The sequence below is a fragment of the Mus caroli genome, chromosome 17, assembly GCF_900094665.2.
Source record: "Mus caroli chromosome 17, CAROLI_EIJ_v1.1, whole genome shotgun sequence".
Lineage (NCBI taxonomy): Eukaryota > Metazoa > Chordata > Mammalia > Rodentia > Muridae > Mus > Mus caroli.
The window spans coordinates 70,105,568-70,117,033 of record NC_034586.1 but is presented as its reverse complement, the minus strand read 5'-3'; the positions used below and the strand labels follow the sequence as shown (position 1 = coordinate 70,117,033).

The window sequence follows — 11,466 nt, the reverse complement described above, 5'->3', positions numbered from 1 at the left end:
TGTGTGTGTGTGTGTGGTGTGTGTGTGTGGTGTGTGTCTGTGTGTGGTGTGTGTGTGTGTGTGTGTGTGTGTATGGATGGGCAGACTTGGGTTACATATACTCATTAATGTTTTAGTCACTATCAGAAATTAAATGAATGGTCCTTGTGGTTTAATAATGCAAGATAGATTGTATTTTTTTCCTCTTTTAAACAATTTTAAAGATTGTCAGGAGAAGACAGGCTTTAATCCCAGCAGAGGTGGGTGGATCTCTGTGATTTGAGGCCAGCCTGCTCTAATTTCTGGAATTTATATTAGAATAAGCTGCACTTATTTCCTAAAGTCTGAATTGAATGAAATAGAGCTTTTTTTTTTAAATGAAAGAATTTATGAACCAGTATACAGTTAAAGTATAAATTAGAGTGTACCTTTTATACTTGTGAGTTAAATATACATTTCAAGTTGATTGGCAAACCACCTGACATTTGCAATGATCTGGTTTTTTATGATGTCTGTCATAATCATCTTTTTCTTTTTTTAGGCTATCACAGAGCTTCAGAAGAATGGAATGAATATGAGCTTTTCCTTTTTGAATTATGCCCAGTCAAGCCAGTGTAGAAGCTGGCAAGACAGTTCAGTCAGTTACGCAGCTGGAGCACTCACGGTCCACTGAAGCTCCGATCCTCAGGGATGCCACCTGCACAGACTCGTACTCTGTCCAGGGTCCAGCCTAGCCTTTACCAAGATGTTGGTTCTGGTGTGGGGGGATTCTGAAACCTCAGACTAATAGAACTCCTTCTTCTTTTCTAGTAGGTGTAGTCCTCCTTAATTTCAACTCATTTTAAAAATGCTTTCTAGTTTGAGGCAGTGGAAGGAAGGCTGGAATCAAAATATTTGCCCAAATTGGCACACAGTGACTTGTAAAGCATTTAGCATATCTGAAATTTGCACTCTTTGCAGACTCATGCACATATATTCCGCTTTCAGAATAGTTTTGCAAATTGTACACAGACAAAGGGTGGAAGCTTTTTAATAAAAGAAATTGCATTTATAAATGATCTGTATTAGAATATAAGAAATCTCCAGTTATAGACAATTACTACCCATGTTGTACAACAGATACCTTCTATTTTAGTTGCTAATAAAGGGCTACACAACTCAAAATAGTCTGATTTAAACTTATTGCTTTGTGGTATAAATGGAAATTGTTTTTTATTAATTCTATCTCAGAATTTTTGTTAAAATGGCAAGCCTCAGATTCTATGTAATAATGTTAGAATGTATTTTATTTTTACATTTATGTGATTTTTTTTAAATCACAGAAATTATAGTCATATTTTAAAGTTAACTTTCAAAACTATAGTCATTGCATTTTTGTGTGTGACATACCCTCATGTCATTATTATATTGTACTACAATATAAATTCAAGGATGCTTTAAAACAAGTAGATTTATTCCTTTCCTTCAATGACTGTGTTCGGTAGTCTGCACATGAAGACATTGAAGAGTGTCATTAGCTGTGTTTCAAGTTGTTGCAGACCATCACTACTGTGGTTTTTTGTTTGTTTGTTTGTTTTTATTGCTTTAAGCAATTTAACTCTTTCACTTGAATTTTTAGCAAGAAATCATTAACAATATTAGTAACAAGGCCTATTGGACTTCTGATAGTCCTGCAAAAAATTTGTTTGGGGAGGGCATGATTTTTGGTGCGGCTCTTCCAACTAAAATAATGGTATGGTGTTGTATTTCTTTATCATAGATTTATTCTAGTCATTTTGGGGAGGAAAAGTGTTAACTCATTAAGCCATCATGCATGTTGTTCATTATCCCTGTTTTAACAACACTGGATGTTTCTATAACATTGGAGAGTGTTTGTCTTCAGTGTTATACCCGAGTAGCACAAGCTTTCGATGCCTTGCACCAATTTTCTTTTGGAGATTTACGTTCCTTACTTATTAAATATCAATTTTCTATTCTCAAGAATGGGAGAAAATAATACTACCTTTTAGATTTAAAATTTACCTACTTATACATGTAGGAAATATACTATTATACATCAGTGTTTTATTTTCCATTATTTAGAAACGCTTTTGAGTACTATAAATATTTATTTCTTGTTTAATACAGATTATAAAAATTTCTGAATTGACAATAGTGAATTTTTAAAATAATGTTTTCTGAGTATAAAATTTGAAAATACTGAAAAGTCAGAAGAAAAAATCTATTACCTACAATCTCACTATCCCAGAGATAACACTGTTAAATGTTTTTCTGTATTTACTTATAGTCCTTGTGTTTTTTATGAGAGTGTGTGTGTGTGTGTGTGTGTGTGAGCGCACAACCACAGAATTGAGATTTTAGTGCCCATACATTTGGGTTATGCCCTGTTATCCTAAGTACCTACTACCTGTGTCTCTGAAAACACTATTTTAAAAATGGCTGCCTAATATGCTATACTGTATGAAAATAGTTCTCTCTTTGGATGTTAGGCTGTTTCTAATTTTCCTCAATTTTATAATAGTACGGACATTCTGTGTAAATTAGACTCAGTCTATAGGATATAATCATGAAAATGAAATAAATGGTTTACTTGATGATTTTGTAGGCCCTTTAAAAATATGCCAAATTATATTTTCAATAGATTGTATCAAATTAACAGCACCCCCTCATCAGCATAATTTCTTTTAATTTTTGAAAAATTGTTAAGCAAGTAATTGTTTCTTTTTTAAAGACTTTCGAATTAATCATTTATTGTCTTTTATAAATTTAGAATGGTTTTTTGAAAATCAACATTAAAGAGACGTCTAGTTCTAGGAGTGTGTTATACTGCACATTTTTGTTTGTTTATTTGCTTTGAGACCTGGAACTTTGTGTAGCCCAGGATGGCCTCAAACTCATGAATGATCCTCCTGCCTCTTCCCAAGTGCTGGGATTGCAGGCATGCAGTACGATATGTCTAGCTTGTACTGTTCTCTTAAACCTAGGGTATTCCAACCCCAGCTTGTCCTTTCTTAGAATATGAGCAATCATTTTTAAAAAATTACTTGTTTTGGAGTAGAAACAGTTGTTAACTGGTAGTGTTGTCTAACTCTAGTTCTGTCTCTGCTCCTGACTAACCTCTGAACTGGTGTTTTCACGCCGTATTGACGCCGTATTGACTGTACATCTGTACAGTGTGCAGATGACCTCCTTGCAACTTTAGTTTTTAATAGATTTTGGCTTCACATGTTAAATTGGTACGTGATTAGTTTGGATATTTTTATTTCAATTCTACATATGAAAATCAAAGTGAAAAGCTTGTTATTTCAGAGAAAGTGGAAATTAGTTCACTTTATTAAATGAAAGTATCATCTAAATTATTGGACTTAGCCTTCCTATTTTAAGTGCCTTTAACAGTTTTGTATTTCAAGTATAAAATGTGAAAGAAATTATTGTCTGGTTCTATAATACAGTTTCTTTGTATTATTTTCAGCAACGTTTTGTTTACCTTAGATCGCACAAAAATGCATAGTCATGGAGTCCCCTACTCTCCCAGTAGTCAAGTTCTTAGGAAATGTTCCTCTAGAGATAAGTTAAGTGAACAGGTGAGTGAGCACTCTGTCCTGGAAGCAACAAGTCCTTGCAAGAGTAGAGCCCCAGTGAGCTGTCCAGTGCCTGTATTTATCTGTTACAGTATGGGTGGTACTGAGCTCCAGTCACTGGCTATTAATATAGTTACCATAGCTTGCTTTGGAAGCATGTAGTTCATTCCCCTAGATTAGGGGGTTGGCAGATGTTTTCTGTGAGGGCCCAGTGAATTATTTTATATGCTTACAATGGTCTCTGATCTGAACTCTTCTCCTTTGCCATTGGAATACAGAAATAGCCATAGACAACATGTAACAAAACACATGTATATATGTTTCATAAAAAATTAATTTATACTAAGGTGGAATGCTGAAATTGGCCTGCAGACCATAATTTAATGTTTCTTATCCTAGATGGTATATAATTCATTTGTAGTTCAAAGTTGGCCAGCAATTTAGCAGTAGTTTGCCACAGACGGCTGTGCGTTCCTGCCTTGTGAGTCTTCTTAATTCGATGCGGTGTCAGCGGCTGGATTTCTTACTGAATGTTTACACAGGTAAGTGGACAGTAGGGGACATTTGGAACTCTTGGAGACTGATGTAAAAGCACCTTGAGGTCCTTGTATTTGCTGAATGAAGTTCATTGAGTTTTCTTTGCTGCTGTAAACTAATCAGGAATGAAAGTAATGAGTTGTTTGCCTTGCTGTGTAACCAAGGCTGCCCTCAACCTCCGTGGTGTTGGGATTATAGGTGTGCATCACCAGGTCTGACACAAATGAACAGTTTTGCATATTTAAGGACACAAGACAAGTTTAATATGATTTGTTGGCTTTTGCCATATAAAGACTTGAAAACGTCCCCTTTTATGTTAACTCTCATTTTATTGAAACAGTGATCTCTAATAAACTCAGAATAAAGAAGAGATTTTGTTTTGTTTAATTTTTGAGGCAAATTTTTTTGTTTGTTTGTTTTTAAATAGCCCCCAGGCTGTCCTAGAACTTGTAGATCTGTCTGCCTTTGCCTCCCCAGTGCTGTGATTCAAAGTGTGGGCCTTCACTACCCAGCGGAAAATTTTAATTCAAATAATTTTAGTTGTACTACTATTTTGTCACTGAGGGTCACAGAACACCTGTCAAGTGGTACTCTCAGCTCTATAGACCTTGGCATTTTCAAAATGTTCAGTTTTCAGAATAACTACCGTCATTAGAAACACACAGAGGAGCCTTACTACCCCACATACACAATGCTGTTTAGACTGGAAATTGTACATCATTGTATTAAGACTGAAGAGTTACACAGGAAGAGAAACAGAAAGGCCTATGTGTAACATGAAGTGGTTGATGGAAATAGGTTGGCATTTATTTTTGAAGAGAGTAAATTTAAGAAGCAGTCTTGGAACATTTGTGTAACTGCCACTCAAGAGGATTAGAATTGTTCTCTATTAATCTAAGGTGGGTTTTTGTTTTTGTTTTTTGTTTTGTTTGGCCTTTAGTTCCAGCCTGTGGGAGGTAGAGACAACTGAATCTTCGTGAATTATAGGCCAGTTTGGGGCACTTAGCAAGTTCCAGTGCAGCCAAGGTAATGTAGTGAGACTTAGCTCCAGAGAAAAGAGGGGTAAGAAGCATACGTTCCTGGTCTGTGTTACGTGGAATATGTGAAAATTTCTGGTGTTAAAAATTTGCTATGTTCTCATCAGATCACTGGAGACATGCAAACAAAAATTAGATCAGTGATTCTCAAAGTAGCAGTGATACCTATTGAAAATGTTTTATGAATAATTGTGTGTGTATATACACATACATTTATAGGGACAAAAGCCAATGGAATTACTGTAGTTAAATATAACTTCATTTATATTTCAAATCAAAATGCCTTTTAAACAACATATACTTTTAACAGATTATAAATTGTTAAAATGATGCTTAGAATCTTAGGCTAATTCTTTAAATGTAAAGATGTCAATAGAAAGCAAAATTTTACCAGTTCCTAACACAAATTGAAGTTGTTTGAGTTTTAATGGCTGCTTTCTCAAACAAGTACTTCTTCACACTGAAGAAGAGCCACATCAGTGTCAGGAGAGTGAACTCAACTGAAAGCTGTGTCAGGAGAGTGTACTCAACTGAAGGAGCTGGACAGTGTCAAAGTACTACTGGAAGTAGCAGCAGCTGGCAGACTAATTCAAGTCAGTTTCCTGCTGTGGCCAGCATATGCCTATAAATAGGATCTCATTGCATGCAATATTAGCACTAGAGGCTGTCCTGTTTTATAAATGTTCACCCAGTAGTGTGGCACCTGAGACCTTGGCCTCTTTAAAATTGGTATGGATGGAGTGTGTTTGCTTAGCTGTATCTGAATTCTTAGAGGTTGATGTTTCTAATACCATTTATTCCAGGGTTGACTGGTGATTTCAGACTGGGTTGTCTATTGTTTTTCTATTTTTTCTTTCCTTCCTGTGTGCCCCCACCTCCATTTTTCTTTTTAAAGATTTATTTATTTATTATATGTAAGTACACTGTAGCTGTCTTCAGACACTCCAGAAGAGGGTGCCAGATCTCGTTACGGATGGTTGTGAGCCACCATGTGGTTGCTGGGATTTGAACTCTGGACCTTTGGAAGAGCAGTCGGGTGCTCTTACNTGGTTGTGAGCCACCATGTGGTTGCTGGGATTTGAACTCTGGACCTTTGGAAGAGCAGTCGGGTGCTCTTACCCACTGAGCCATCTCACCAGCGCCCCCCCCCCTCATTTTTAATGTTAGTAGAAGGTTTTGGCTGTTACCTTACAAAGTAATAGGAAGAAATTCAGAACCAGTTCTTCTGATTTTGAAAGCCATAATATATTGCATTTATAGTTTTTTGGTTAATAAGTTATATTCAGGTGCAAAGTTGAGTTTGTAACTTTGATAGGATTGTGTATATTATCTCTGTTACTCAAATAATGAAACCAAAGAGAACATAAATGCCGTTATTAAAAAGTAGTTGAAGGCCAACGATATTCAACCATATAAGCGAGACCTGAGTTCTGATGTTTAGATCTGCCAACATTAAATTCTGAAAAATATTTAAAACTTACTCACTTTTATTCTGAATTCCTGAACTCAATATGATGTTAAATGTTTAAATAATAAAAACTAAAAAAAATGAAAACAAAGTAGAATATATTGACAGAATTTTGTGTTTTAAAATTAAGTACTTAAAAACTGTAAAATCAGTCTTAATAAAGGTACTTTAAACTTAATTTTTTATAGATGGAATTCTTTTTGAGAATTTTTATTTGAAATTTATTTGAATATGGGCCAAAATAAACATTCAGTTGTTGCTCGTTCAATTTAAGTGAATTGAAACTTGAAAGATGGAGAAGAAAACAATATAATAAAGTGTTTTCAATGATCTAGGTTGGTATAAACCTTTTAATTGGAAGCTTTTTCCAATTTTTGAGTTTAGCTACTGAAATCAAGCTTCGAACTAAACCGTGAGGGTAGAGCTGATATTTTTAAAGTCTGTGGAGTTGCAGATGGTGTTAAGTGATGTTAGCTGTCCTGGGTACCTAGAGCCCTGCTTGCTGTGCTCTGAAGCACTGTCCCATGGTGTGTTCCGTATTTCATGGTGCTCGGGCATGTTGGAAGTTAATTACAGTGGCTTTGGCTACATGCCCAGTGTCCCCAGGTGTGTGTGCAGTGGAAGGACACTGCAGTAGTGGGAGTCCACTTCAGCTTTGCAGGGGAGCTGCTTTGGTTTCCTGGAAAATTGCTATTGAGCATCCCTTCCCACAACATAGCTAGGACAGGAGTCTGGTTCTGGTTCTTTAGTTCTGTTTGAGTGCTATACCGTAGTCCATATTTTGTTTTTAGCAGTGGCTATTTGTTGTAAGCTATTGTATTTAGAAAGTAAGGAGTTTTGCAGATACGATGAAAATTATAGAAATTCCTCAACTTATAAAAGTAGATTTCTTTTTGTGGGCTCAAATAACTACACATATTTATATTCTCTTATTGGGGAATTACTTTACAATTTTTGAGTTCTATTCTAGTGCTTACATACAACAGTACCAGTTTTTAAAAATAATTTATTTTTATTTCCTGTGCATTGGTGTTCTGCTTGCATGCATGTCTGTGTGAGAACGTGAGGTCCCCTGGAACTGGAGTTACAGACAGGTGTGAGCTGCCATGTGGGGGCTGGGGATTGAACCCAGAGCCTCTGCTGCGCCATCTCTCCAGCTCAACAATACCACTTTTATGTAATATAGGATGATGATAGAAATTTTGTGTATGAGTCTTAGTGAGTTTTGATGGCAGATGCCTAACTCTCAGCCATTCTAGTCTTAATAAAGTGTTCTGCAAGTACCTGCATTCTACCTTGGTGTTTCTTAGCTATCTACAGAACTAATTAAAGGTGTTGGGAAAATAGTACCTGGGGAATGGCTCTTAGCTGGAGGTGTGTGGGGACTGGTGGGTGATGCTTCCAGGCGTTCTGTTTTTCTGGATGGTTTGGAGGTATGGTCCATGCTGTCTTGTAGAGTTCCCAGAAGAGGACTGGTCCTTATTGTTCACAGCAAGTCAGTGTGTCTGTCTGTCTGTCTGTCTGTCTCTGCCTGCCTCCCCCTACGCCACCCCCCTCCTTTTTTCCTTCTCTGACACTTCCATTCCTTTATGGGCATTTACTGGGATCTCCCACATAAGCCTCTATCTTTGAATCCTTATCTCTGAGTCTGTCTTTAATTTTATAATAAGAAAGACTCAAATTTAGAACTCTAGAAATCTTTCTACATGTGCTTTTAAAAAGGTATTTTGTGGATTTAAGTGTGAACAAAGTGGGAGATTTGGTTGAAATGAAGTAGAACAAGGAGCTCAGTCTGGTCACATTCAGACAGTAGGTGGCAGTTGGGTGCAGTTTTCACATCACTCACTGCTGTTTTTCCATAATCAAGGACCAGGCCTAGCCTTGTGCAGTAACTGTGATGGTAAGCTTAGTGCCTAAACAGTTCTTAAAGTTTATTCTGTGACCTTAGTGAGACTTTCTATGGGCTTATAAAAGATAAAGGAATATGGATTTTAGAAATCTAGTAAGCTCTACGTTTAATTTAAAGGCCATTGAAGGGGTTATAGAGATGATGTAGAGGATATGAGCGCTGGCTGCTCTCATAGAGAGGACCTGGCTTAGTTTCCAGCATCCATGTGGCAACTCAGACCTGCCTATAACTGGACCCCTCTTCTGGCCTTCATAGTCATCACACAGTGCATGTGGTAGATTACAGACATTTATACACAGAATAAAAATAAATCTTTACAAAATACTGCAGGTTCAAAAAAGAACAGAAGAGGGCTACTGAGTCAATTCTAAGTTTTATATGTACTGTTGTACCTTGTTATTTTTTGTGTTGCCTTTGCCTCTTTAAAAAATTATAATTCTGATTTTTATAGTGATTGAAAGAATATGTAGGGAGTTTGTATTTATGTTGTTAATAGGTTTTTTTACTATGTAAAATTTATTATATATGTCTCATGTCTACTATATTGATTTTGTTTTCCAGTTGAGAAGATAGATGAAATTTAAGTAAATGTTTAGTTCTACCATCCTAAGAAGGTAACACACATTTAACCATGAGAACATTGAAAAAATTGTAATTGGTTTTCCTGGTGTGTTAGAGCTGTCTGTCTGTCTGTCTTTCATTAGAAATACCAGAGAATATTGAATAGCTGTTTTTATTTGCCTTTGACCCTTTGAGGTTCTATTATGTGCTTTTGAATTTATGATAGGATATTTCTTGACTTTGAGGCTTTTGGTCAGAATGGTTAAAGATGAGCTAGGTAATACAATCTAGGAAAAACAGTTGAATTTAATTAAAGGAGGAAACCTGCTTTTCTCCTGGAACATGTCAAACTGCTTTTAAGACAATGCCTACCCTAGCCCTTCCTCAGAGCCCACACTGACACATTGGGACAAGCCTGTAGTTGGTAAACCCACTGCTGCTTTGCACACGTACTTGTGCTAGTAGAGAAACAGCTTGTTGCTCTTTAGGCATATTATGGAAACATCTACTTGATTTATTACAAAATTCATAGGTAAGTTTTTGACATTTCAAAGTTTCCCATTGTGGGAAACCAAAGCTCTGGTAAGAAGCACATGTGAATTAAACCCATCTGCGGAGTTTAGCTCATTTCCTGAACATTAAATCCTTTCTATATGAAATATTAGATAACATTCATTAAAAGTAGGAAAATGTGCTTTAAGAAACTTAGCTGGAGGCTAAATGTGGTGTTAGCAATGTTAAGTGTCTAATGTGACCATTCTAATCACTTCTGAAAAACAGTCCAGAATAGTCTGTATCTCCTTCTCTCACAGGCAGTTTGATTCTACTTTATACGTCGTGTGTGTGTGTGTGTGTGTGTGTGTGTGTGTGTGTGTGTGTGGTATCTTTAACATTCATAAACTCTAATCTATATAAAACCTATAAACCAAGAACAGTTTTTTTTTTTTTTTTAAATCTTTTTTCTGACTGACTTAATTCTCTTAACATGATTTATCTCTGGTCTATTTTTCTATAAAGGATATAACTTCATTTTTTAAAGTATTGTTATAATTTTTCTTTTCTTTTTCTTTACATCCCTCCCTGTCCTCCCAGTCCCTCCCTCTCTTCCCCTTTTCCCTCCCTCCATTCCTTTTTTTTCAGAAAAGGGGAAGACTTCTTTGGCATTTCAAGTTGCAGTAGGATTAGGAGCATCTTCTGTTAAGCCTAGACAAAGCTGCCCACGTAAGGGAAATGGTCCGAAGGCAGGCAACGGAGTCAGAGTCAGCCCCTGCTCCAGTTGTTAGGGGACCCACATGAAGACCAAGCCTCAAATCTATTACATAGATGTAGGCAGCCAAGGTTCTTCCCATGCATGCTCTTTGGTTGGCTCAGTCTCTGTGAGCCCCTATGGACCCAGGTTAGTTGATTCTGTAGGTTTTCTTGTGGTGTCTTTCAATCCTCCTGCCCCTCTTTCACAAGATTCCCTGAGTTCCACCTATTGTTTGGCTGTGGGTCTCTATAGCTGTAACTTCATTCTTCATGATTTAGAAAAAAATCAGTTGTGTTTTATGCCACGTATCTTTATCTCTTGTTGGGCACCTAAATCAATTCCACATTTTAGCCTTTGTGACTAGTGCTACAGTAAACCTTGTCTGAGATGTGTAGATCTAGGTTTTCTGGGTAAACACCTGGAAGTAGCATAGCGGGAGGGAGGTCTGTTTTTATTTCTGTTTTCTTAAGGACTTCCTGCTTTCCATACGGAATGGGTACTTCACGTTACCCGAGGCACTTCAGGATCCTTTTTATACCCACCATTCTCTCAACAGCTTTTGTTGGTGATTTGTTTCTTTTTCTTCTGGTGTTTTTTATTGTTTGGTTTGGTTTGGGCCTTTTTAGATATCTTGCTGATTGGCCTGGAATTATGCAGATCAGCTGACCTCAAACCTCCTGCAGGTCCACTAGTCTCTGCCCTATTTGAGTGTAGGCATGGGATCCACTCCAGTTTGCTTGCTGTTTTCCCTGCGACTGCCATCCACACCACACAGGCAGGAAGGATCTCACTGCAGCTTTAGTCCCTGACTTTCTGCCACCCAGTGCACTGCACACCCTTTCATTTGCTTATCGCCCATTTATGTGAGAAATCTTTTGTTTTCAGAAGTCCCTCTCCCTCTCTCTCTCTCTCTCTCCCCACTTCTCCCCCCACCCCCATTTCCTTTCTATTTGAGGTAGGGCTGGTCTCAGACTCTCAGAGATCTGCCTGCCTCTGTCTCCTGAGTGCTGAGGTTAAAGGCATGAGCCATCACTCCCAGCTCAAGGGCCTATTTTTTTTTTTTTTTTTTTGGTTTTTCGAGACAGGGTTTCTCTGTGTAGCCCTGGCTGTCCTGGAACTCACTCTGTAGACCAGGCTGGCCTCGA

At 37.3% G+C, this 11,466-nt stretch overlaps 1 protein-coding gene across 4 annotated transcripts in view; it reads left to right on the top strand.

Moving 5' to 3' along the window:
- The window catches only part of Memo1 (mediator of cell motility 1), a 102,517-nt gene extending 96,515 nt beyond the window's left edge, over positions 1–6,002 (top strand). The window contains exons 9-11 of one of the 4 annotated variants that reach the window (XR_003835272.1): positions 521–788; positions 3,452–3,563; positions 3,960–6,002. Coding sequence is in view for 1 of the 4 variants with exons in the window: in XM_021186335.2 (XP_021041994.1) it covers positions 521–652 (132 nt within the window). In the remaining 3 variants the exon portion in view is untranslated. Of the gene's footprint in view, positions 1–520; positions 1,144–3,451; positions 3,914–3,959 lie in introns of those variants that run through there. The other 3 variants (XR_003835270.1, XR_003835271.1, XM_021186335.2) reach the window with 3 other exon arrangements.
- Positions 6,003–11,466: the final 5,464 nt, after the last annotated feature.